The 25839-nt window shown below is 44.9% G+C and overlaps 3 protein-coding genes across 3 annotated transcripts in view; 2 read left to right on the top strand and 1 right to left on the bottom strand.

The window, feature by feature from the left end:
- Positions 1-10380, top strand: part of mtmr11 (myotubularin related protein 11) — a 28415-nt gene extending 18035 nt beyond the window's left edge. The window contains exons 7-17 of the mRNA XM_072393567.1: positions 337-484; positions 648-735; positions 1247-1335; positions 2098-2225; positions 3023-3101; positions 3365-3435; positions 5323-5495; positions 5828-5998; positions 6079-6297; positions 6645-6962; positions 8604-10380. Coding sequence (XP_072249668.1) covers positions 337-484; positions 648-735; positions 1247-1335; positions 2098-2225; positions 3023-3101; positions 3365-3435; positions 5323-5495; positions 5828-5998; positions 6079-6297; positions 6645-6962; positions 8604-9056 — 1937 coding nt within the window. The 3' untranslated portion in view covers positions 9057-10380. The remainder of the gene's footprint in view (positions 1-336; positions 485-647; positions 736-1246; positions 1336-2097; positions 2226-3022; positions 3102-3364; positions 3436-5322; positions 5496-5827; positions 5999-6078; positions 6298-6644; positions 6963-8603) is intronic.
- A 30-nt stretch (positions 10381-10410) lies between these two features.
- Positions 10411-15458, bottom strand: LOC140315822 (uncharacterized). The gene is made up of 3 exons (XM_072393398.1): positions 15427-15458; positions 12987-13208; positions 10411-11327 (listed from the first exon to the last, which is right to left on the bottom strand). Exons 1-3 carry the CDS (start codon positions 15456-15458, stop codon positions 10976-10978), a joined length of 606 nt encoding a protein of 201 aa, XP_072249499.1. The 3' UTR covers positions 10411-10975.
- A 511-nt stretch (positions 15459-15969) lies between these two features.
- sv2a (synaptic vesicle glycoprotein 2A) overlaps positions 15970-25839 on the top strand; it is a 49158-nt gene continuing 39288 nt past the window's right edge. Inside the window, exons 1-2 of the mRNA XM_072393574.1 lie at positions 15970-16164; positions 17282-17761. The gene's annotated coding sequence lies outside the window, so the exon portion shown is untranslated. The remainder of the gene's footprint in view (positions 16165-17281; positions 17762-25839) is intronic.

Raw genomic sequence — 25839 nt, 5'->3', positions numbered from 1 at the left:
GTCTTTTTGATCTTGCCCTAAATCATTTCAGTGGACCCACTGAAATACCGCTGTCAGTTGTTCTCTTTTCTTTTTTTCCAGCGACTTCAGTGCAGTACAAAGAGAGGAGAATGCTGATTATTATCTTAAGTCTAGGATAACCTCTTCAGACTGTTTGTTTTCTGTTCAGACAACCCAAATACATTCAGTTACAAGTGACATAAAACAGAGGAAAAACCAGCAAATCCTCACTTGAACGTATTTGGTATCATCATGTACTGCATCTTCAGTATAAAAAGGATATTTGTCCAAGATGCAAAACTCAACTGAAGCATTTGAATCACTTTCCTCCCCCAGAAATGAAGCAGTTTCTAAGCAACCGCCGGCGAGACGCCCACATGAACTGGTTTGAATCAGCCTCAGACTGGGAGCAGGAGCTGGAGAGGTGTGGAGCCACCAGCTGGAGAGTCAGCTCAGTCAACGACCGCTTCGAAATGTCAACCAGGTGAAACCAAAAGCTCTGCAGCAACAATGGAAGCAAACATCTTGCATGTGAAATGCTGCCTCGCTTAAACCCACCAGACACAGACTCGACAGGAATGTGTGAGCATTCATCTTCCTTGCATGCCAGTTTATATTCAGCAAGCCTTCTCTCTGATTCCTTCCAGCCTGTCGAGGTTCATTGTGGTGCCGCAGAAGGTTTTGGACACAGAGCTGAAGAAAAGTTTTGCCCACTTCAATGAAGGACGCATCCCTGTGAGTTTCAGAAGCACTGAGACACGACTCTCTCATTAACCACGACTCATTTTCAGAGGAATACTGAAATTAATTTGGTAACATTTACAGCTTCAGTCCCATAAAATGGTTTTGGTGCTTCTTATTCCTGCATTTTTTACTCTAAACCAAAGAACAAGCTTGTAATGGATTTTGTAATAAAGTAATCAGACTGGTTTGCTCTTGGATCCTTCTGACAGAAGAAACCCTGTTTGCATCTTATAGCTTAAGAAAAGACCAGTTTAATGTTCTTCCTTCAAGAAAAACGTCTTAACTTTCAGTTGTTTTTCTATTGTTTTGACTCTGGAGCGGAAACGAGACGCAGAAAAAGCATAAATCCAAGGACTCCGGCGTGCTCAAGTTCCCAGTTAACTACATATTGTGATGGAATGATCTTTCAGCTTCTCATTAACATTCCTGTGAGACGAAGGAAGATGCCGTTTGTCTTTGGGGAACGCGTTATTAGAGAGGGTGACACTCTGCTCTGTTGCAGCGCTGGTGCTGGCGGCATCCCAGAGGCAGCGATCTACTGCGCATGTCCATCTTCCAGAACAACATCTACCACGAGAAGGACGACATCAGGTTTGTCACTGCTGTGGATTTCTCCCACCTGTGCTCGTCAGTGTCATTACAACCGCTCCTTATCCTTCCGATAACCACGAGTCAGTGTGAGCACGAGCTGTAACGTTCCCGTTAAAGTGTTGGATATTGGATTCATCTGTCAGTGCGAGTTGGGCTGATCATTTTCCAGTTTGAAGCAGCTTGAGTTGCTGATGTGTCTGCTGTGCAAGCAGCTTGTTGTCAGAGAGGAATGCAGCATTCAGACTTGAGGGCAAGTTGGTGTGTTCAGAAAGTGAAAAACTGTGGCCAGAACAAGGCGGTAAATAAGAAGGGTTTTTTCTATTTTAGGGTGTTAAGTTTAACCTTTAGTTTCGTCTTGATGCAACATTGTGAAAAGGCATTTAATGCAGGTTTAACTCAGACCACCAGTCAAACTCTGAGTCATATTTTGCTGCTACTGCAGGCGGTTTATTTGAGATGCTCTGAGGGAGTTTGATAGAGTTCTGTGAACAGGAAATGAATTCGAACAGTGGCAGGCCACAGGCTAAATATAGTACGGCCTTAAACAAGCTTTAGGTTTGAGTTTGAAAAAGAAAAGCAGCAAATGAAACACCATTTGAACCAGTTACTTTTCCCTGGAGAAACACTACTTTGTACGTTATGTAGAGCCGCCCGGGAGTAAATTCACACAAACACATGACGTGTAAAATCGGTAAACTTGAAGTACTTCAGGCTTGCTGCAGGTGTATGAGTCTGCTAACAGCAGGATGTGCTGCTCTGTAGGAACCTGGAGATGGTCCTGTTTGGTTGCCAGTCCTCCTTGTGTGTGGTGGTGGAGCTGGGCGAGGAGCTGCCGTCGCCTGCCGACATCCAGCTGGCACACAGCCGCCTGCGAGCACTTTGTCTGGGAGGTGAGGTTCACATGCATTTCCACACCTGAGCAAATATGGATTCATAGAAAGAGAATAAAACATGCAGGCGACTGTCCACATCTGCCGTTATCATCCAAGCTTTTTGAATTCTTCCCAAAACACATTTATCTCATGGAATTAAAAAGAAAAAGGTCTCATTTTTAAAAAGACATGCATTCACTCAAGTCTGTCACACATAGCCGCTTTGAAAAGTTGTTTTGAGTCGTCCCACAGGCTTCCTGAGACTGTTTGGATTGTTGCTTTTGTCATGTAAGCACATGCAGCACATTCCTTAGCTGAACAAGAAAAGAGACGACGAAGCCATAGTTTTCTCCAACTGCAGGCCCTGGAGCTGAAATGCTGACCCGTGTCTCACTCTCTCATTCTTTCTCACACAAACATTGTGCAAAGGTCACATATTATCACGGTTCACACATTTGTCAGCTCTGTGTTTTGTCTTCTGTGGCTTCACACAGCATTGTCCTGTAAAAACAGCCACTCGAGTGTGTTTGCTCGGCTCTCTGGAAGCAGGATTTGTATCTTTCAGATAATCCCTTTGACCACATGTGGATTTCACGCTTTAGATCACTATCACGATATATTCAGCACGTTTATAACTGAAAACCATTGTTATGTCACTTAAGCAGCTATTAAAAGCTCTCAGTGACCCCTCAGAGTTTTCAGATTCATTTCTTTGTGTTTGTCCCACATTATGAAACTATTCAGGCTCTCGTACATTTGCATTTGTAATGATATGTGGACGTGATCTGATGGCTTTCTCCTGCTTTTGCTTTCAGATATCTCTACATCTGTGTCAGTGCCTGATGACAAATGGTTGTCTACTCTGGAAAGCACCCACTGGCTCGACTACATCAGGTAAAGGCTCCAGCTGTGTCGTCAGGCTTTGTACTGTTATATTTGTGTTATCTAACGTTTTATTAACCTAAAAACAATCCATCAGTGTCTCCAGTGGCTGCCATGGTTTTAGTTTTGTCTGCATTTATAGATTATTATAGTGCAGCTGCACAGTTAGCATTGATATTCATAGTTATTTCAGCTTTTTTCATGTGATTCATGCTGCGTTTCTAGTCAGGTGACTGTGATTCGATCACATATTGTGCACCTGTGTGTGTCTCCAGGTCCTCTCTGAGGAAGGCTTCAGAGGTGGCCTGTTTGCTTCGGAGTGGTCACCTAACTGTGGCGCTGCAAGGTGAGTCACATGACCCCAGACCCTGGCTCATATTGTTCAATCCATCCATTATTCACATCACCTCCCTCTCATTAATGCCACATTAGGGCTTGCTCTAAAGTAGTATATGTCAGCAACAACCACCGAGCCTTCATAAAGGCTTTTACAGATGTGAATACAACAGCTGTTTCTCATCATCAGTGAGTACTTTTAGAAAAAATTATTCATACAAAGTGCTGTAAACGGAATAAAAGAAGACTTTAAACCACTTCTCTAAGGCTACGTTCGCCATCAGACTCCAGTGTGGACAGTCTACGACCCTGAAGTGACGTTTACCGAAGTAAATATCGATGTTACACACATCAGCGATTGATCTGAAGTTGTTGAGCAATCAGACCCGACATAATTATGAGGATTTAAGTCCAAAACCTCCCTTTTTTTCCACTGATTGTTTCCATCGAGGCTGTCTGCCATGCTAGTTTCGTCCATTGTTTACGTTTGATCTCGCAGCGTCCCGCCTCCTCCGGTGCAGAATTGTGACGTCTGTCTCACTGAAATGTGACATGACCGTTCAGCCTGAAAAACATCAGATATTAATCTGATTTAAATCTGATCTGTGCTGTTCAGACTGTTATAAAGAAATCGGATATGGATCATAAATGGGCAGAAAAATCCACTTTTTTATTCACTGTGAACGTAGCCTGAGCTCCTCTTGTTCTCAGCTTCTAAAGGCACCTGATAGGTTGACTGTCCCAAACATTTATGAGGACTTCTTACTGATTTTCCTGTATTTTTTTTATTCTCGCTGCATATCTGGGCGAGATTTCATCCTGCAGACAGATGTTGGGACTGAATTGAGCCCATTATAGATTTTAAACAACACATCACTGTTGATCTGAATGTGTTATACCACAGATACGCACTCGTTAGGCGACTTCCAGAAGTCTGGCTTGTTACTGTTGTCATGGTGCTGTTTGAGGATCAGGTGCAAGCCGGAGCCTTGACTCTGCAGGGGAAGGAAATGATCTTGAGCCAAACATCTGGATGGAAGCTTGGTTCCTCTCACGGTGCTCCGTGTGATGCGTCGCTGTGTGGGAGCTTCCCCGTTATAATTAGACGGTCCTGCTGACTGTAGCGGTGTCAGCTGACCACGTGGGGTTGAGTTGGATAAGCTGACTGGAACCTCAGCTGGACAGACCAGGTACACGCTGAGGGTGTGATGGTCATTAACTTCCCCTCCAGATGTTGCCTTGTTATTTAAGTTTTTACTGACGGTTAGCTTTTGTCAGCCTGCTTCATTTCTAATTGTGCATGAGGGTGAAGTTGAAGAATTAAAAAAGTCTATGTTGACTTCTGATCATCTGGTCTGGCCTCCTCTTTTTCCTTCAAAAACGCCCATCAACTGAGAGCCAGCATAACTCAAACAGCGGTTGTTTTCAAGCTTAGGTTGTTCACTCTGTGCTGCTGGTGTTTGACCTTCTCTGCTACTCTGAAGCTTCAGATGTCAAACACCATCGGTTCGGCTGAGTGGGTCATGTATCGGCTGTGCTCCCAGTCTTTTTACTGCAGATCTGACTTGAACTCGATTAGAAGACGATGTCTGGCTGCACATTTCACAAGATGAGCACGCTCAGTGGACACGTTGCTGCTCCTGTGTCTGCAGCTATCGCTTCTTATCGCTCACCTGCAGTCTTTTTTCCATCTCCCTTCTCTATTTAGTCTTCAGAAAAACAACTTTAAGTGCTGGCAAGGAGGAGATGTCACACTGTTCTAGAGATAAAATGATTCCAGTGCTTTGTGTGATACTCCCAGATTATGATATATCCATTCTAAACACTGAGAAATGAAGGTATCCGTGTGAAATGAGCGTCAGATGATAGCGTTGAAATGCTCTCCCTGTTTTGACAGAAACAGACGACCGGGACATGAGCTGTTTGGTGTCCAGCCTGGTGCAGGTGATGTGTGACCCTCACTGCCGGACCCAGCATGGTTTCCAGAGCCTGGTGCAGAAAGAGTGGGTGATGGCCGGTCACCGCTTCCACAGCCGCATCAACTACCACCGTGACAATGACAAGGAGGAGGTGAGAGGTCCCATTAGACAGTGGCGGTGTGGTCTGGTGTTGGACTGCTCCACTCCAACTCTTCCCTGTGGTGAAGCAGGAAAAACCCCACCGTGTCCTGGCTGCAGCATGCATGCAAATGAACAGCTTATGAAAATGTCAAACGGCACCTAAATCCCTGTCAGCCCACACTTCTCAGATGAGTTCATGCCCCTGAAACAGTTGCACTTGACTTCTGTCCCCAGCTTTCTGTTTTTTCTCCCTCTTCCCTCCACTCTCACCTTCTTTGTTGATTACCTGCCATCTGTTCCTCTAACTTTCTTGTCTCTGTTGGCTCCATCTCTCCCCACCAGGCTCCAGTCTTCCTGCTCTTCCTGGACTGTGTTTGGCAGCTGTGGTTCCAGTTTCCCTCGCGCTTCCAGCTGACAGATGACTTCCTGTTGGCTTTGCACGACAGCATCCACCTGCCGCTCTTCTCCACCTTTCTGGCAAACTGCCAGAGAGAGAGATGCAAACGTTCCCAGGTACTGAGCATACATTGATTCTCAGGCTTATTCCAACTATGAAAGTATCTCATTTGGCAGTATTTTCAAATTGCACCTAGAACCTTGGCCAGTCCTACACCCCTGTCAATGGCTGGAGAGATGTGCTGCATTCGGACTCTTCCTCGGACCCCTCCGACCCTCCCCTACCTCCGGTGTGGGACTGGGACCTGCAGTACAGCAAGGAGAGACAGGATCGTTTCACCCAACCTGTCCCTCCAACTCCTCCCCTCCAGCCACTGCTCAACGGCAACCTCAACACCAACCCAGACATGCACAGGGTACAGCAGCTCCTGGCTGTTTTGTTTTGAGAAGTTTCATCAGCATGAGGATGCAAGAGATTGTCTTGCTGTCTTACTTCAGTACTCTGGTTGTTTGCTACAGACTCCTGCTCCCCCTTGTGGTAGTAATGAAACATGCCAGCTCTTTAACTTCTCTTTGAAAACTTGCCCATCAGGCCTCTTAAGCTGATCAGCAGCTGAACTTCCTCATGTTTTATGCAGAGATCAGTGAAATAAGCCAGTGAGGTTACTCTTAATATGATGTAAAATGAATGAAAACGCACCATTCAAGACAATCAGCTGCTATTAAAGTGTTTGAATCTTTTCCTTCCTGCCTCCCACATCAGCTGACTGACACCATCCCGGGCTCAGTGTTCCTGCTCTCTCGAGGTACCTTCACCTGCCCCGCAAACCTGCCTCCGTGGCGCAGCGGCAGTTCAGGCGTGTACAAAAAGAGCCACCGGAGGGCGCTGTCCTCCGACAACGTTCCCGGCCTGGAGAGGCTGCTGAAAGCCTGGGCCCAGACTGAGTTTCCCCAGAGCCTCACCTCTACCTTTGGACCACAGGGACCTCGCGACCCCTATGAGCCCTTACTGCCACTCCTTATGGGGCCCTGCATGGGACTGTGGAGGGAGTGCTACCTCCGGGGGGCGCTGCATGCTCAGGTATGAGAAAAGAGTCGGTTTGGGGCGTTAATCCTTAAGATTCGTGTTGAGGTAAGTGCAGGCAGTGTAGCTTAATTTCAGTACAATAAGGCAGACAAACGTTTAATGCATCATGATAAAAAGCAGGTCATGCATGAAATGTCGGGTGAGTGTCGCAGTGTGGGCCAACCTCATTAAAACTAGTCTTAAGGTGCCACTGTAGGAACCTTTTGCAGTTCCTAGAACCTTCTCAGGAAATGGGCCGTTTTTTCGCCCATTCAGACATACAGGAACCAGGGACCACGGCCCTCAGTTCCTAGAACCATTTCAGCTCCTTCTCTGAGGTCTTTTCTGGGTTCCATAGCAACATGACGTAGGTGTTTGGTGGCTGGTAGCTCCGCCCCTTGTCTGAAACGTTTACTCATACGACACGGACCCAACCGGCGCCTGTTTAATAAGTTAAACTGAGACGTCGTCTCCTTTGTCTGCGGCGCTCTGCTCTCCTTCTTTCCTCCATGAAACGAAGAAGTATCGCCCGCTGCTGGATTCTCCGTCTCCTGACTCTCGCTGTGCGCTCTTCCAGCCTCCATCTTAGACGCCTGATGTGATCGTCCATGATTAATATCACCGCCATGCAGACCGTGAACACGGTGGCCTCCTCGCTCTCCATGTTAGCTTCTTGGTGCTGTTGTTTTCTTCTCTCCTTACTTTTCCCGGGTTCTGTTTTGTTGCTGAGTGGCGCTAAAGTAACACGTCTGTCGCAGACGGCTGCGTCACATCAGTCCCTGTCGAGGCCCCCGACTCATGTGCGAATGCAAAATGAAACGGTTCCCCTGGGGAAGGACAGGTCTTAGAACGCGGCTTTAGTCTCATCATGTCTCTGGTGTAGCCTCCTCTCACATTGTGACTGCTTGGTAATGCTGTTGATGATGTGGCTTCTTTCATATGGAGATTAGTTGCTGCTCGACGGCTCCCAATATGGACGCAGTACAGCAGTGCTTCTGTCATTGTCCCCATGGTGATGATTAAGAATAGTTGAGGGCTGTGTGGGTGGGTGCGTCACTTCTACCAGGCTGTAGAGGAAATCTACCAAACTTCCCATTTTAAAGGGGAACTCCGGTATTTTTAAACCTTTTAGACCTTATTTCTGGCATGAAATACGTTCATCTATTCACTGAGAACAGTTTACCAAACTGTTCTCAATGAGTAGATGAACGTATTTCATGCCAGAAATAAGGTTTAAAATGTTTAAAAATACCGGAGTTCCCCTTTAACCTCTTGGACGGTGCTCTCACCTTCATTCGATTGTAACCTCGAGCCAACAAATCTTTCCTTTTTCTACATTTCATATTCTGAAATCACCAAATCTGCAGACTGCAGATATAAAACAAGTATCAGGGAGTCTGTTTGTTCTGTTTGTATGTGAAGCAGCTCTTTTCCACAGCTGCAATACAGACACTGAGCAACAAAACCACCACCAACAGGATGAGCCACTACTTGTGTCCAGCTCTGAATGAGCTGTTGGAGGCTGATGGAACATTTTCCCTTCTCACATCGTTTAATCAGCTTTGACTACAAACCCAGTCATCGTTGTTGAAAACTGTCGGATCACATTTATTCATGTTTGAATAAAGAGAAACTGACCATCCTTTCCGTCCTCAGGCCTTCTCCCATCCAGTCTCCACCAACCACCCCCACCCTGTGGAACGGCTCGCTCAGGAAGTTCAGCACCTCAAAGACAAGTTAGCACAAGTTTCCATTTGCGCGGATCCTAAAACGCCCGCTGCGTCATCTGAGCCTCGGCGGAGCGACACCAACCTGAACCAGAACAGTAACAACGGCACCTTTCTCTTCCCGGCGTCACGACCTCAGCCGGCTGCTGCGCCCAGAGCAACGCCCCCACCTACCTCCACCAACCACCAGACCTCCCGGGCCACTCCCCCCGCCTCGGTGCCACCACCCAGACCTGGCAACAAAGACTCCGGGGGCAGCAACAAGCACACGTTCCTGTTTGGGCACTCCTCAGTAACAGAAGCTCGGCCTGAGCCGCGCTACCGTCCCCCAGCCAACAACGGCAAGCTGTCCAAGAGCAACGGGCCCTCGCTGGCTTCGTGAGCTCCGGCCCTGCTTTGCTGTGTTCCATTCCACCCGATGACCGGTACGAGAACCCAATCACCTGCCAGAGCTTCCCTCCCTGGTGTCGTGTGTTAAAAAGACCCGGACACGCGATAATGGGCCTATGAGCCGATAAGAAACACCAGACACTGGGGATGAACTCAATTCATTTGAAGTAATGAGTCCCGGAGCGCCTGACTCTGCTCCTTGTTGTCTGTGCTGTAAAATGTGACGGCTGTTTTGCATATTTGTGGAAACAAACCCTGGCAGCGCGCGTATTGAATATATCCAAAAGCTTTGAAGCAAAAGACGAATAATGAAAGCACCTAAAAAGAAGCGTGATGTCACCGCTGAAGGAGGACAGGACGGCTTCTGGTTTCTGTTTTTAGCTCCTTATCCACAGCCAGCAGATAAAGATGCTTTCAGTGCATTCCACCTCTGAACTGCAGGTTTCTTCTCTTATTAGTTTCTGTCACCTTAAAAAGACGATTTCTGTGGCTTGAATGTGGAATTTGGGGCATGAAAGCTATTTTTGTGCTGCTCTGCTCTCGTATCCCTCCGCTGGCTCAGTCTCCAGAGCAGTGGGAGGACCTACATTCGGTCGGCAGCGTTACTTTATGTGTGTCTGAGATCGTTCCACAGCTTTAGGAAGACAGTCTTATCCACACTTTATGATCCAGTTATGGATGGGGATTTCTGACCAAAGTTAGTGTTCTCTGAATACGTCTCCATGGCTTTTAAGGTGGAATTGAAACACAAAAGCCTCCATTCAGATTTTTTTATGCTTTCTTTTGCTTTGGATGGTCGTACTTTCAGAAATCACCAGTGTTGGAAGCAAAGGGAAGATCATGTCCTTCATCTAGGACGAAGCGCCTTTAAACGGGTTCTTTTGGCACGATGTGGGTGCGTCGGTGCAGCGGCGTCATCCCCTCACATGAATGAGTTTGCACCAGTATTTGCATGAGAAGGGATTTCTTTTCCTCCCATTTTTAAAGGCAGAGTATTAGTTGCCTGATCTGTTCCTGATCTTCTCTCATGTCTAAAGGTACCTCACTTGATCACACTATGAATTATTAAATTGTTGTAAATATTCATCATTATAAAGCACACTGATGTCAGATGGTTCCAGGTGTGATGCCAACATTTACTTAAGTCATTGTCCTGTTGCATGGAAAGTTTCCTTTGATCATCTGCTCACACCCGTTGATCGATATCCATTTATTATTTAAGGATTTTGGTACGAACAGCATTTAAAATTTGCCAGATGTAAATATTTTTTGTACTAGCATGTTTTGAGCTTGATAATTAAAGTGTTATCAGTTCAGCCTGTTCATCAGAAACTGCATTTCATTCAATAAAAGTCATTCACAGGCTCACAAACTTTATTTTTTAATAAAATAAATATGTACAATATGGTCTGGAACACTTAAAAGTAGCATGGCACTGAACAGTAAAATCAAGGTTTAAAACTGCAGTCTGAATAAAAGTTTGAGACGGTTTCATGTGCAAAAAAAGGTCGGTTCTGTTACAGTAAATATATCAAGTGACAGGACATAGAAATACAAATATCTGCCCCAGTTAGCTCCGGTTTGTTCTCTCTGGGACTCCGTAGAAAACCTGCATACTGTTCAAAAACACCGAGGCGCTCGACTTCCCTTTTAGGATAAAACCAGCTCAAAGAAATGGGACCTTTGTCATGTTTAACACGCTCATGTGCACATTTCCAAAGGTCTAAATGCATTTTGGGCTCACTCATGTCCTGCATTCTCTAACGTTTCCCCCTGATCACCACAGACAACACAGCAAGACACACAGAGTTAAGTCATTTGTGATTTTAAATGTCCTCCAAAGTCACCGAGTGGCTTCACGGCAGTGGCAGCGCATTCAAAAGCAACCGAAGAAATCAGAGAAGAGACGTTTTACCCCCACCGACTCCCATGCTCCTTCCCCGTGAGCTGCTGCTCCTGCAGGGCGCCGCAGGGCCCGCAGAAGTAGCCCGAGGAGGACGGGCCCAGGCCGCCCAGCTGGCGGATGGACTTGCACACGGGGCAGGGGTACTCGGACAGACCCTCGATGTCCTCAAACGCCAGGTTGACGATCTGGTCGCAGCAGGGGTTGCAGTACACGTGGCCACACGAGAGGCGCTTCAGGCGGGTCTCGTAGGCGATGCAGCACTGGCAGTGCGGCAGGTCGGGACCCAGCGACAGGGAGCCGGTCAGGGAGCTGCTCTCCAGGCTGCCGGCCTGGCTGGAGCTCAGCTTAGCAGGAGACCTGAGCAGGAGACGGAAAGATCAGGACCTGTAAGGTGGGTGTTTGCATTTAGCATCTCCAGATTGGTCTTGTTTGGAGGACAGAAACCTTTTCATGATGTCACTTTGGCCTCGGGGAGGCCTCTGATTCATGATTTTCTTTTACTTTTGAAATGAAAAATCAGTCAGTCCTGATTGGAGCTGATCTCTGTCATGCTGTATGAACAACATCCCCCAGAATCAGCTGATTTCACCACATCCCTGATCCTGAAAATCTGTTAATCTGTGAGAGCAGGCATCAGCCAAACAGAAATACCAGTTAAGTTAGTTAGTGGCTTCCTCACACTTTTTCCATGAGGTGGGGTCGGTAAAAAGGTTTTTCACCAGTAAAATGCATCCAGACTAACTGGTTCCTCCGCTTTCAGTCTCCACACAAAAACAATCTCAGGAGCAGATTTTTTCCCATTTTCAGTTGACAATAACAAGCAGAAGAATTAACTCTGTTGCTCTCATTTAGAGCAGAATCCCCCCCTAAAGATAAAATGAGCTCGTGTTAGTCTGACCTGATCAGACCCAAATAAATCCTAAACAAAGAGAAAAATCTGAGGATGAAAACTGCAATCATCGGGGCTCCATGAGCACGTGAGAGCGACAGCCTCGTGCCATGTGGGATCAAGCTGGAAGCAGGTTTTTCTCGTTCATAATGAAGCAGATTTGGTTCTGTTGTACCCAGCAACGACCCAGGGAGCAAATAACTGGTCGGACAGGAGCCGAAATGATCCCAGTTGGGGTGGAGTTGCAGGCTGATTGCTCAATAGTAAACAGTCTGTCGACATTTATCTGTCTGTTAAACCAGACTAAATGTTCTGTGACAGGTTTGACATTTCCTGGGCTCAGAACTTCTTGAGTTGTCTGATTAGAGGGGAAAAATCTCCACAAAATAGAAATGAAGGAAGACAATAACCAGGCGAGTCTTCTGGGTCATTTGAATGCGTATAAATGCGTTTAGTTTGAGTATCTCTGGCCTGGATTCCCACTGGATGAACATGGTAACGGAGGAGTTCACAATCACTGTCTGCTGTGTGATAGAAACTGTTTCTTTTCGGGAAAGTTGGAGAAAATGAGCGCATTCAATGACTCAGAAAACACGTCATAACCACTGTGAAGACGGATTTTTCTTCGTTCTGGATAAATCTATCACCCAATCACACTCTAGGCTGATATTTAATTGTTTCACAGCTATTGTAGGAATAATCTGAATGAGAAATAAGATCTGCTCATTGCATTATGCAATTAGGATAGTCCGGGGCGGTCATTTTTACACGCAACAAGCAGATAAACACGAATGTCGTCGGCTAAACATATCCAAATGAGAGCTGAAACATGTTAGAAACTCATTCATAGTCATGCTCGATGCAGGTTGATCGATCACTGCTCACCGTGACGACGACGAATCTTTAAAGCAGTCGAGGCTGAGAGCTGCAAGGATCCTCCAGAGCAGATCCATGCCGGTTCCTCTCATGGTAAAATCCACATTTCATCGACCTGCTCTCTGGCGAGCGTCATATTTTTAGAAAACGCGACGCCACTGAGACGCTTTAAATTGAGGACGACACAACACTCCCCCCACCACCCACCCAAACCATTAAAATATCCTGCGCCACTCCCCCCCCACACGCACGTTTTCACAGGGACGACAGAAGAAGATGCGCCGCCGGGATCATCATCATCATCATCTGCTGGCATTTGAAGGGAGGTAAACAAAGCGCTGCTTTCATTTCGTGCCTCTGCTGCGCCGCTGTCGTCTCTCTCCTCCTCTTCCTCTTCCTCTTCCTCCTCCTCCTCCTCCTCCTCTTCCTCCTTCGCAGGGAGGACGCACAGAGGCTCAATTGAGGTGTTTAATCTGCACCAGTGAACTCACAAAATACCTTAAAAACACCCTTTTAGATCTTATTGATGTATTTTAACAGTCTGTCTGCTGGTTTTGTTCTTTATTCTGATGAAAAAAACATTTATTTTGTATTTTAATCTTCCATACATGTGACAAATCGCACAAAAATAGACTTTATATTTTTTGTATGCCACACAAGCTGTTTTTATTTCTTCTGATGTTTTGTTTGATCTGACCCTTTAATTTGCACGATAACTTCATGTTTATACTGAAATATAGGCTCTTTACACCCTTTGCCTTTTTAAAAATCTATATTGTGCTGCAGATGTAATTTCACATCAATGAAAATATTATTTTTGGGCCAATCGGGTGAATCTCAAATGGTACAGGCATATATTTGACATCCTACAAATCTGGGGAATTCTCTGTAAACCTGCTGGTGTAGATCAGTGTTAGAGTATAAAGCCTTTCCAAATGAGTTAGTGTTCAGCCAGGGATCAATAATAATAATAATAACAGCATCATCGGCATTCAGGGTGAGTAAAGGTGCATCATGGGAGGTCTCCCAGCAGCCTGGACCTATAGCAGGATGTTTCAGGGTCACCTGAGCCATCCCCAACTATAAGGAAAGGAAAGTTTTAAGCCGTTAATGTTGTCATTAACTTTGAGCTTCTTGTTTCTTTCTCAGCAGTCGTCTCTGTCCTGTGCGCTCATCACTAAACGGATGAGAATAAGCTGGAAAGTGAGGTCTTTTTATTGCATCAACAGCCAGACTGGAACCACCCTGAGGGCAAAGAGGGAAACAACTCTCTTATCTGATGAGTCAAAAACTGACCCTTTTGGCAGAATCCCAAGCATAATGTTTACTGAACAGCGGGCTCTGCTTATCGCACCATTCCAACAGCAAAGCATGGCGGTGATTATGGTTGCTATGGACCTGCTTTTCAGTCACAGCGAAGAGGAGACCAATAACAGCTGAGTAAAACATAGTTAATTAGCTTTTTTTTTAGCACCGCAAACAACCACTCAAACGCTGAAAACATCCAGGTGATAAAAATAAGCTAATTAAATCCCTTTCAAGGTAAATTGCTGCTAAATGGTTGGATTAGTTTTTCTGTAAGAATTACCCGGTTTGACCACCAGATGGCGACATATATATTCCTTAAAACCAAACTCAAAATTAGTTTGATGCAGAAGCTCAAAAGCCACAAACGTGTAATCATTCCTCATTTGTTCCCTTGACAACAGAAACTGTTTCTACCGTTAAAGGGGAAGAAAACAGCCTGAAAACCTGCACTGCCTTCACTGAGACGCTCAACACGTGTAGCAGTATTATGTGAAGCTTGTGCTCAACCAGGTGTGATTAATTACAGCATTTACAGATAAAGGCTGAGCAACATGCAGTGTAATTGCTCCTGATTGTGTTGCTGTGTGTCAACAGTACATGAACTGGCATTTTGCAGCAGCAAAGAAGATGAATAAACAGCCCTGACACTCATGCACACACACACTCCACCAAGCTGCAGCCATTTTCTCAAACTATATTTCGTTTTGATGAGGCGATATGAGTGAGTTTTGCAGCTGTGTTCATGTGTTCTACAGCAGGTTTTTTTTAGATGTGTAGCCAATAAAAGGGAGGCTGCACGTGCTATATAGCTTGTAAACCTATAGATAAATAGGCAAAATGTAAGTACTTTCTTTTAAATGTAGAGTTTCAAGCCTCCAGACATCATTTCTGAAAATCATCGGGTCCTTACCAGGTCTTAAAGTGAGGTAAATACAACCCAGATGACCCCCAACACCTGACATATCACAATGTGTCATTATTTATGGAACCAAAATGCAGAAGCAGTGTGTGAATTACTAAGTTCAGCCCACAGGAATTAAGGGTAAGTAGCAGCCAGGTGCTTCTAATCAAATGTTTAAGTGGTCCTTATTGAGTGTGAGCGCCTCTATAAAAGCAGGATCAGGTTATCCCAGCCCTGGATATAACTCTGCCTCATCCTGGATTATACTTTAGTTTACCCAAATAAAACTGTAACTCTTTTATCTTGGCTTTCAGTCTGCTTTTGGGTCCTTTTCACATCATTTTGGGATAAACGCAGCATTGAAAGAGGACCTGGTAACAGCCCTGCTGCGCTGGCTATCAGCCATTGATTTCAGATAGGTCTCAGATTCCCTCTCATGGAATGACCTTCATCCACGGGATCCTAGGCAAAGAAACACTTACCGCACTGAACCTTCTGTCTTGCCATGATTCATGGCACGTTTTCATTCCCTCTACATGTCTCTCAGTTGTCATTTTGCACTTCATAACAGAGAAATCAGGCAATATCTGACTCATTATGCCACCCAGGACAGGCTTTTCTCCTCCTCAACAGCTGCAATGATCTTCTTGCAGGTGTCCGCGGTGAAATCCCCACAGAGGGTCCAGAGCGCCGCCGCCGCTGACCACGCTAATCAAACGCTTACAGAGTGACTTCTGGATGGATTTACATATTCATACAGGCTTATAAACCTTCTCAAACACTGTGTTTCTCTGTTGCTCGAGGCAACATCTCACACTTGCTTTTACTTCCTTTACTGTATGTGTAAATCACTCTGAACAGATTTAATATTCAATCCTCACACCAGCGTCTCTTACTGTACTGAAGCTTGAATGTTGCCCCTCGGGTGAAAGCTAAACGCATACATGTAAATGACTTATCAGTATATACTGAAAACCTACCATCTTTGGAGGTGTTCTATGGCTTCTGAATGGATGTTAACTGGTTCATCCCTCGTAGGATGGAGATACTGCTGCCTGCTGACAGCAGCCTTTACTCAGTGCTAATCAATAGATGAGCCAAACAGACAACAACAGCTGAAAGCCTGGAGCAAAACAAAAAGCCTCATCTGACCTGACTGCTGCTGATGACATCAAACGACAGCTGGGGCGTGAGGTCTCGTGGTTTTAGACCAGTCAGAGGTGACGGCTTGCAGATACCCTCAGTTCTACTCAGCATTTAGATCGATTGGTTGTATAAGCTGCAGCTTTGTTTAGCTTCTCTCATAAAGAAGCAGCATATAAACACTCAAAATCTATAATAAATCCTCCTTACTTTCTGACCAACAAAGCTACCCAAAAGAATCATTAATCATTCATCAATCATAGAGTCATTGGAGCAGAAAAAAGGCTCCTAACTCAAGGGGTGAACCAGTGTTGTGTCGACACAGAACAGACAACTTAGCAAAGAAGCCATTTTAAACTGGATCTTTAGGCACTTTGTCACAAAGACACATCATTTGTTCCCATTTCTTTAGTTGCATCTATGAAAAATGCCAAAGACAACATTTCTAGCACACTGTTCTGCTTTTCACTCCCATAACATGTGGCACGTAAAAAATCACGTTCCTTATTTTTGTGTTTTAGCATCTTTAGCATCTTTAGCATCTGATCTGTGCAGATGTGGTTCTCATAATTACAGGTGAAGTCTAGTCTTTATTAAAGACTTTGAAGTAATAACGACACAGTTTCTCTGTGTGACCAATGATCTCGAACCCGATGTGTATCTAACTATAATAATTAGTATTCAGCACAGCATTTTGTGTTTAAAGGACCCCGAAACTGGTTCTAACTGAGAGGCACGTTCCTCTTTTTTCTGGCTCTGTACAAAGCAGTCAGTTAAAGTAAACCTGACGTGTTTTATGATGACTCTGCTGTAGGCCATTCATTTCATGCCTTGTTGCATTATCTAACACAGCTGGAGAAGCTCAGGTGGGGATATCAGTGAACGATGTTTCTATTTAGTCTGCTCTTTGAGTGCTTCTGTTTCATGTTCCTGACATAATGTCACACTTAATTGGGATTTTAATCCTTTGAGACTTCTGTATTCATTACTTCTTTTAAATAAAAAAAACACAAGTTTCACGTGATCTTTCTGCACCAAATAACCACAAAAACCAATTCCTTTCTGTTAAAAATGTTCACGTCATGTATGTATAACAATTTAAGCTTATTTGCATCACATCTTTGCTGAATTAATTGTCTTTCAGTTGTTTTCCACCAGGGGCATCCTTGAGATTTTTCCCCCCGTCTCAAAAAGAGCCAATTACAGGCACGAGCCCCAGCACGTGCAAGTAAAGGCTCCTCTTGCACAGTTCAGCGCGCAAACCCTTGTACATGTACCAAATGACAGTCCAACCGAGATCCACTGTGCATGAGCCTGTGTCACACCTGGCCACGAGGACCCGAATAAGGTGTGATACTTCTCACGGTGAAAAATAATCACCATCAATGCTTCCGGTTGAGCGCGTGGCAGCGCCACCGCCCCCGTCCTCTTGTTTTTGAAAGGCACGGTGCCTGCTGGATCAGGGATGGGAGTGGAGGAGGAAGGGCCAGTGTCTCCATGCAAGAGGGATGCTGTGGAGTAAGTGGAGGGGGCGGAGAGTGCAGCTCCCTGTTACTACGTCAGTGAACATCACAGGAGCGCACAGGACCTTCTTTCTCTTCAACAACTCGGGTGACTCCCTGCACTAAAATAATCCCGGTCACCTATAACGCGCTGACCTTCCCGGCACCAAAGGTAAGACAATTAACAACATTCCTTGAATTCGAGATGTTTTTTTCTGTTCCTCACTTCTTTTTTATTTAAATGCACAAAGTCTCTTCATTTATGCTGATTTTCAAACGCTTACGCACGAGCTGTATGACGTTTTGGGATATTTCCATGTGTTCCAAGATAGAAATCGAGATTTATCTGTAAAAACTGTTTATGGGCCTGTGCTGCGCAACGCGATGACCCCTAAATCTGATCCAGAGGGAGTCAAAGCATATTGTGTAAAAAGATAAAGACAGTTTATTTGACATATTGTTATCAGTCATGATCTTTATTACCCTGGCTTCGTTTTGTCGCGAAATGAGCCCTCCGTTCCTGTTCCTGCCGGGAGGTCTTGTGCGCGAAGAGCAAACATCATCCATCCCGGCGGAGAGGACTCACTTATAAGAGGAGACGGGAAGCTGTGGGGGGTCACGCAGGGTTATGTTTTAATGTATTTAAACAGCACACGTTGTAAGATTCAAATGAATAATCCAGATTTGCCTAATTAGCGGCGGATTTGGCACCGATGTCCTTGCCTCTCTGTTCCGCCTTCTCTCAGTAAACGGTCACAAATTAGCCTGCCTTAACCGCACTTTTCTCTCAGAAGAAACATCAAGTATTCCTGCTTATCTGGTGTTTTGTTAGTTGAACGGGATTGGGGCAAGCTAAAAACTGGTCTTTCTAACCAGGGATCTCGTCCTGCGTCGTGCGCCAAAATGACCTTGTAGAAACCCAGCGGGGAGAATGTGATGGAGAACGAGTGATGAGCAGTTTTTTCCGCTTTCCTCTGTGATTTTGCTGGTTTGTGTCAGCGCTGCTGGCAGGACTTTAGATCGATGATGTTCACGTTTATGTCCACATAGAGATTTAAACACTGATAATAAAACGGAACATTGCGCATTGCTGCTGGCTCGTGAATGCACGCGCTACTCTCTGTATGTGATGAACAACTTTGCTTGTCTCGTCCCCGTGGCAGCCATCACTGCAGCTCAGTCAGTTTTGAGCTGTTTGTGCTGCAGTGAGCGCAGCAGCCACAGCTTCAAACCCACAGTTTAAGTGACAGTCCTCTTTACTTTTTGAAGAATATGATTTGTTGTCTGTGAGTGTTCAGCTCAAAGCCTGACCCACTTCCAGATTCCTCAGCCCTCTTCAGGATGCAACCAAAAGCACTTCAGTTCACCTCTCAGGAGGGTTTACTGTCCGTTGTGTGTAGTTTATCTGCAGATCACGCACGTGTTCAGTGCTCAGACTCTTTGGACAGGTGTGCATAAGGAGGAAACCTTTCCCACATTTCATATAAACAGGCCATATACCCCATATTTTTCAACATCTTTCCTACCTGAGTCATCACTGAAAGTCAGCATTCATGCCGTTATTGTTGCTGCGAGTGAAAAACAAAATCCAAGCCTTCGTGAATAGTTTACATTCAAGCATTAGCTAATGAATACCCAGACAAAGCACATTCTAATTTGAATAATAACTCACTGAGCGTTTTTTTTAAAACAGTTTATCAATCCCACATCTGCACAGGAGTGCCGCAAGGCTCAGTGTTAGAGTCCCTTCTCTTTGCGTCACTTCCTGTCTGGTTATCCTCTCGCGTGGCTTCTTGTGTCACTGCTGTAGCTGTCGTTCTCACTATCCTGGCACTAATCTCAGCTTGTTTCTGAGATGCTCACCTAGAAGAATGATTTTAACCTTCACCTTCATCATTCTAAGACTGAACTGTTGGTCATTTTACCCAATCTCTGTCCCAGATGCTATCAGAGCAGGTATGTTCGTCTTTACTTTAAAAAATCTCTCGAACACTCATCTTTTAAAGTAAAAACCCTCAAATATTCTAACACACCAAACTCAAACTTCCCTCTCACTTCTACACTTGTTCTACTTGGCCTTTGAATAAAGTAGTGCTTCATTATTTTACTGTATGTTATGGCTGCTCATAGTGAAGGGATCAGTCCAGGAGGCAAACCTCCAGACAGGAGGCAGGCAAAGCAGAGGATCCAAAAACAAAGCGAGTTCACAAGGATAAAGATCTGGAAAGGAGCAGATTATCTGGGTGAGAGCAGCAGAAACGAGGAGTTTATGTACTGAGTGAGCAGTGCCTGAATACAGCCCAGTGAGAGTAATGAGATGAACAGGTGAGGAGCGAACACAGGAAGCAAAAGGAACTGAAATCAGAGCCGGCAGTCAGCTTTGAATTCAAGCAGGAAGTGAATAAGAGGCTGATTAAAGTGAAAAGATATTTAAAGATGAACCAAAACCAGGACACTGCACTGAAGCTTTAATGTTGTCGTTCTCTGGGTTTTGGACTATTGGTTTAAACATTTTAATGTTGGACATTAAGGAGACTTTTTGGCTTTTTTTTTATAATTTATCATCAAAATGAGCATCCATCATAGAAAAATAAGCTTTCTCCAGCCCTAACTCCTCTGTTTGGACAGTGTCTTTTATTTAGCATATTCAGAAAAGGAATTGATAGAATCCAGATGACTTCAGATAACTCAGCTGAAAGCGCTTTAAACCAGAAGTAGCAACCGGAGCGGCTCTGTTTGGAGCTCTCCTTTTCTGCCTGGTACTCCCCTGATTGGGCCGTGCTCCCGTCCGTCCTCAGAGATTAGCCTCGTCACAAGTTACAACTCGCCTCTCCCCGGGTGCTGGGAGCAGTGATGCCTGTTATATTAGCATATAGTTGCCCCCCTGCTACTCCATCCGGGTGTGTCAAAACGAGCGGTTAGAACATCTGCTCCAGCGTTTAGATGAGCTCTTTAAGAAGACATTTCTGCTGCATCACTTTTCCAGACAGATCTGTTTTTATTCTCTGCTCTGCTGAAGATTTACTGTGAGGCTTGGGGATAATCGATGGCCTTTTTCCACGTCTGCAGATAACGGGGTGGTCGAAGCAGCAATTAATGTCAAGCACACAACTCTCTATTAGCAGCTGACTTTTATATCTGCCACAGGAGGTGTCTGATGAGAAAATGCTTCAGATTAACACTTACTGGTGTTTTCAGGATGTAGTTGGCATTGCAAACCTCCTGTTCCTCACTATATGCACAGAACTGTTGGAAATATTCGTTTTCTGATGTAACTCTTGAAAAGAACGAGCATTTCTCAATGCATCTCTTGATGGAGTTTATTAGGACGGTGAGTGGGCTCTGTTCCTAACTGTCTCTAAATGCCAGTGTTTGTTAGATTGAACTACCAGATAACAGCCACTTCAGTGTGACACAAACAGCTTTGATGCAAACACAAGCAGGAATGACACTCGTAATGGCAATGATGGGAGGAAACATCTCACTCATTGCTCAGTGACAGAGAAGAGCTGCAGCAGCCTTTCTGCAGTGTTGTGGCAGTGATGTTTGCATGGCCTGCAGCGGCTTAATAATCACCTCCTTTTAATTCTTGCAGCATGTTACTGGATGCCAGGAAGAATTTAGCTCCCCTATGGAAGTAGAGGAAATGATTCACTAGAACACAGATCATGGTTCTCTGTTTTTGGACTGATTTTGTGTGATGGGAATGTTGTCCATTTGTTTGGTCCAGATTGAAATATCTCAGCAGCAATCGGATGGATTGGGATTATGTTTTAGAGCCGGTAGAATGAACAGATACTGGTCCCTCACATATGGTGTCATGGTCCACGGTTTTTAGTTCTTTTACTCTGTCTGATGTGGTTTTCCTTGTGCATTCTGTGGTTTTTTTGCCTCTCATTGGCGTTTCAGGACAGGTTTTAGTTTGCCGATCGTCACACCTGCATTATTTTGTCATTATCTGCCATAGTATCTACAGCACTCCATCCTCATCTTTGTTTCTGTTGTGTCCAATGCCAAGCTCAGTTTTGTTTCTTCCATGCTCTGCTTTGAGGTTTGAATCCATGTTTTCTGCCTGCCTTTTGCCCATAAGTCTGCATTTGGGTCCTTCTCAGCACACACCTGTAACTTGTACCAGTGCAGCTCGATTTTAAGACAATTAACATTAACATCCAGCATTTATGTGACATTTACTCATCAATACATTTATGACTAGAAGGTAGCACAGTCATGCATTTCACTGCAGCGTTTCCCACAACAGCTACGCCACAGGAGAACGTTCTGAGCTCTTACTCAGCCTGTAAAAGACAAAAAAACATGCAGTATGAGCAGATATAAAGTGTCCGGTATCGATTGAGCTCCCACCAGCCTCAGAAAACCGTGATAGAAGTTCTAACCCAGCAACACCCTTGGTTTAAGTGTTTGCAGGAAGTTGAATCCTCTCCTTATAAAGTCCACTTGTCTGTTTCCAGTGTTAGTTTAAAGGTGAGGTTTAAAGGTCTGCTTCGTGTTTTTGATTTGGTTTCAGTGCTCTTAGCTTGTGGAGATTTTATTCCAGCAGAGAATGCTGATGAACTTAAAGCAGCGCCTGACACTGATGTGACAAACTCATGGAATACATTCCTCTTTGCTCCTCTTTGCTGCACTTTGTCTGACTCCCCTTCAGTCCATTTGCCGTTGAAAAAGCCAAAATGGATGCAGAGCTGTGACGTCACAGTGTTTGACATGGTGTTGCTAGCCGACTTGGTGCCACCAGGGTGACAGCGCATGCTGAGCAGAGGAGCGCTGATGTGATTCATGGTAGGTTGGAGTTGCTCCCAAAGGGGACTTGTGCATGCACAGCCCTGCGTTGAGGTGGAGCTGCGGCCTCACTGAGCCAGAAGCAGCCAATCGTCACACCTGCCTCTCTGCCTCCTGTTATGTCTTTAGCCATGGATGGGCCTGAGGCCCGGCCAGAGCACGATGCAGCTGAATAGCTGTCACTTCCTGTGTGACTCCGTGCAGATGTCACAGCGAGGGTGGTGCTGATGAGAGAGCAGGAAGAGGACCGAGGCAACAATACATCACTGCTGAGGGGCAGGTCGATTCTGGCCCCTCTGTCCTTGTGGCCAGAGAAAAGAAGACGTGAATAATTGATGGATGATTCACGGCCTCAGCAGGAGCTCCCTGGATGCTCAGAGCTGATAGAAAAAGGATGAATGAGGTAGAGTTTCAGAGTTGTTTAAAAACAAACCGGCTGAGGCAGATGAGTAAAAGCTAGTGCACGTGTGTGTCTGTAACAATCTCATCATGCTTAAGACCAGAGGGCATTTAACTAACTTCACCTGCAGGGGTACTAACAGACGAAAACACTCGCTGAACCAAAGCAAATCGCTTTGCCTGCGAGCATCTCAAGAGAAGGCAATCTGAGATTCAAGCGAGTAAAATATTTTACTCCACTGGGGAATAAACCGTTTGTTCACTCTTTATACAGCTTCTGCAGGTGCTTAGTTGTGGTGGTGAGTTTTAAAATAGGAATTAATATTCTGGCAAATACATTTTATAGTCCCTTTTATAGCAAGGACAAGTCAGATGGTCATATCGTTTGAATCTAGTCACATTTGTTGCAGCAAATCAAAGCAGAAAACAGCCTTTTTGCATTAGTTTTCAATACATCAGGTAAACTTTGTGTAAAAGTTCGATGATGCTCAAGTTTCCTAAACCTAAACAAGTAGTTAAGGAAACCGTAAACCTGTGGCTCTCCACAACCAGCCGTCCCATGTGTCACAATCCATGGCGATAAGGTTGAGGACAAAGTGGATGGAGCCAACAAAAGAAGACCTAAGCAAAGAGAAATCTGAAAACAAAGCAGACGACACACAGGAGCTAGACAGACGATGATCTAGCAATGAACAAAGTCGATAATATACTCTGGGACTTATGATAAATAACCGACAGGTAATGAGCTACAGTTAGCAGGTGTGAAAAAGGGCAGAAGTGCAACTAAATGAAGTAACAGAAAACAACAGGGCAAAACCTGCCTGAAAAACATTAACACTGATCATAATAAAACCCAAATAAACCCACTTAAACAAGAATAAATGAACAGAACACGACATTAGAAACTAAGAAAACATCCCATCCATCCATCCATCCATCCATCCGTCCGTCCATCCATCCATCCATCCATCCATCCGTCCGTCCATCCATCCATCCATCCATCCATCCAACTGTCCATCATCCATTAATCCATCCATCCGTCCATCCATCCATCCGTCCGTCCATCCATCCATCCATCCATCCATCCATCCATTAATCCATCCATTAATCAATCCATCCATCCATCCATCCATCCATTAATCCGTCCATCCGTCCATCCATCCATCCGTCCGTCCATCCGTCCATCCGTCCATCCGTCCATCCGTCCATCCATCCATCCGTCCGTCCATCCGTCCATCCATCCATCCATCCATCCGTCCATCCATCCGTCCATCCGTCCATCCATCCGTCCATCCATCAATCAATCCATCCATCCATCCATTAATCCATCCATTAATCAATCCATCCATCCATCCATCCATCCATCCATCCATCCATCCATTAATCCATCCATTAATCCATCCATCCATCCATCCATTAATCCATCCATTAATCCATCCATTAATCAATCCATCCATCCATCCATCCATCCATCCATCCATCCATCCATCCATCCATCCATCCATCCATCCATCCATCCATCCATTAATCCATCCATTAATCCATCCATTAATCCATCCATCCATCCATCCATCCATCCATCCATCCATCCATCCATCCATTAATCCATCCATCCATCCATCCATCCATCCATCCATCCATCCATCCATCCATCCATCCATCCATCCATTAATCCATCCATCCATCCATCCATCCATTAATCCATCCATCCATCCATCCATCCATCCATTAATCCATCCATTAATCCATCCATTAATCCATCCATCCATCCATCCATCCATAGGTGAGGATGGGAACGTAGATAGACCAGTAAATAGAGAGCTTCGCCTTCTGGCTCAGCTCCTTCTTCACAGCGACGGGTCGGTGCAGAGCCCACAACACTGCAGACGCTGCACCGATCCGCCGTAAATCTCCCGCTCCATTCGTCCCTCATTCGTGAATAAGACCCCGAGATACTTGAACTCCTCCACTTGGGGAAGGATCTCATTCTCATTCTCTTCTAAGAAACCAAAATCTGAGCACAGAAGCCCACAGATCATGATACTGTAAGGAAGTCTTATTTTTTTTAAATGTGTTTGTTTACTTTTTGTGATTTAATAAAATTATAATTTATCGTTGTTTTTATGGTTATGTGCGTTTTTGAATAAAAGTCATCAGTAAAGACTCCAGAGAGACTCTCAGAGATGATCGGGGTGTCGATAGAATAGAAAAATAGATAAAATCAAGTTCTGGGGACAGAGAATATCTTCACAAATCTGGTGCCGGTCGATTATGTCAATCATCTGAGTCAAGCTCCAGTGTGTAACATTTAAGGTGAATTATCTGGAAAACTGTGTTTTCTTTGGTGTAAAATCATGAAATTTATATCCAAAACCACCAAATATGACCATCCTTGTCTCTCTGTGATGTTTCGCTGCAACTTTGAAACAGAAATGCTCAAACAGATGCTGAGATACGTCCACTTGTCTGTTTCCTGTCACTTTCCACGCTGGCAAGCTGACATGAAGCGAACATACGGCTGAATGGGATCTCCTCCTGTAGTCTGAGCCCATAATGGCACCGGACTATGTGTTTATTATGAGCGTAGGTGTTTGTTGACTGAGTCTTGTGGGGAAATTCTTCAAACAGTGCAGGCGTGTTGCTCAAACTGACCCGATCCAGGAAAAACTCTCTAACTGTGACATTGGAGTGAGCAAACGGTGGGATTTTATTAATGTCTGTGTGCTTCAGGAGGATTTATCTGATAGATAAACGGACATATTTGAGCTTGTTTTGGATCTGGAAGCAGTTTTGACGCCGGTCGCTACGATGCGGCGCCTTAGCCGAAGTGCTTTAGAAAGGATTCTGGCAGTGACTTTACCTTTCATCTTGATGACTGCAGTGTTTAGTGTTGCTAAGGAACTGAAATAGTACTGAAATAACAAATCAACAATGAATCTGACAGAAACATCCATAGTCCTGAAATACAAATCATAGCTTGAAAAAATGAGCTCAGAACCAACCTGCATTTCTAAAACATTTGGAATATTCTGAGATAAAGTGGATATCATAGAA

The sequence above is a fragment of the Leuresthes tenuis genome, unplaced genomic scaffold (assembly GCF_036924035.1).
Source record: "Leuresthes tenuis unplaced genomic scaffold, fLeuTen1.0.hap1 SCAF_10, whole genome shotgun sequence".
In the NCBI taxonomy this organism is placed as follows: domain Eukaryota; kingdom Metazoa; phylum Chordata; class Actinopteri; order Atheriniformes; family Atherinopsidae; genus Leuresthes; species Leuresthes tenuis.
This window is presented reverse-complemented; position numbering and strand designations above follow the sequence as displayed.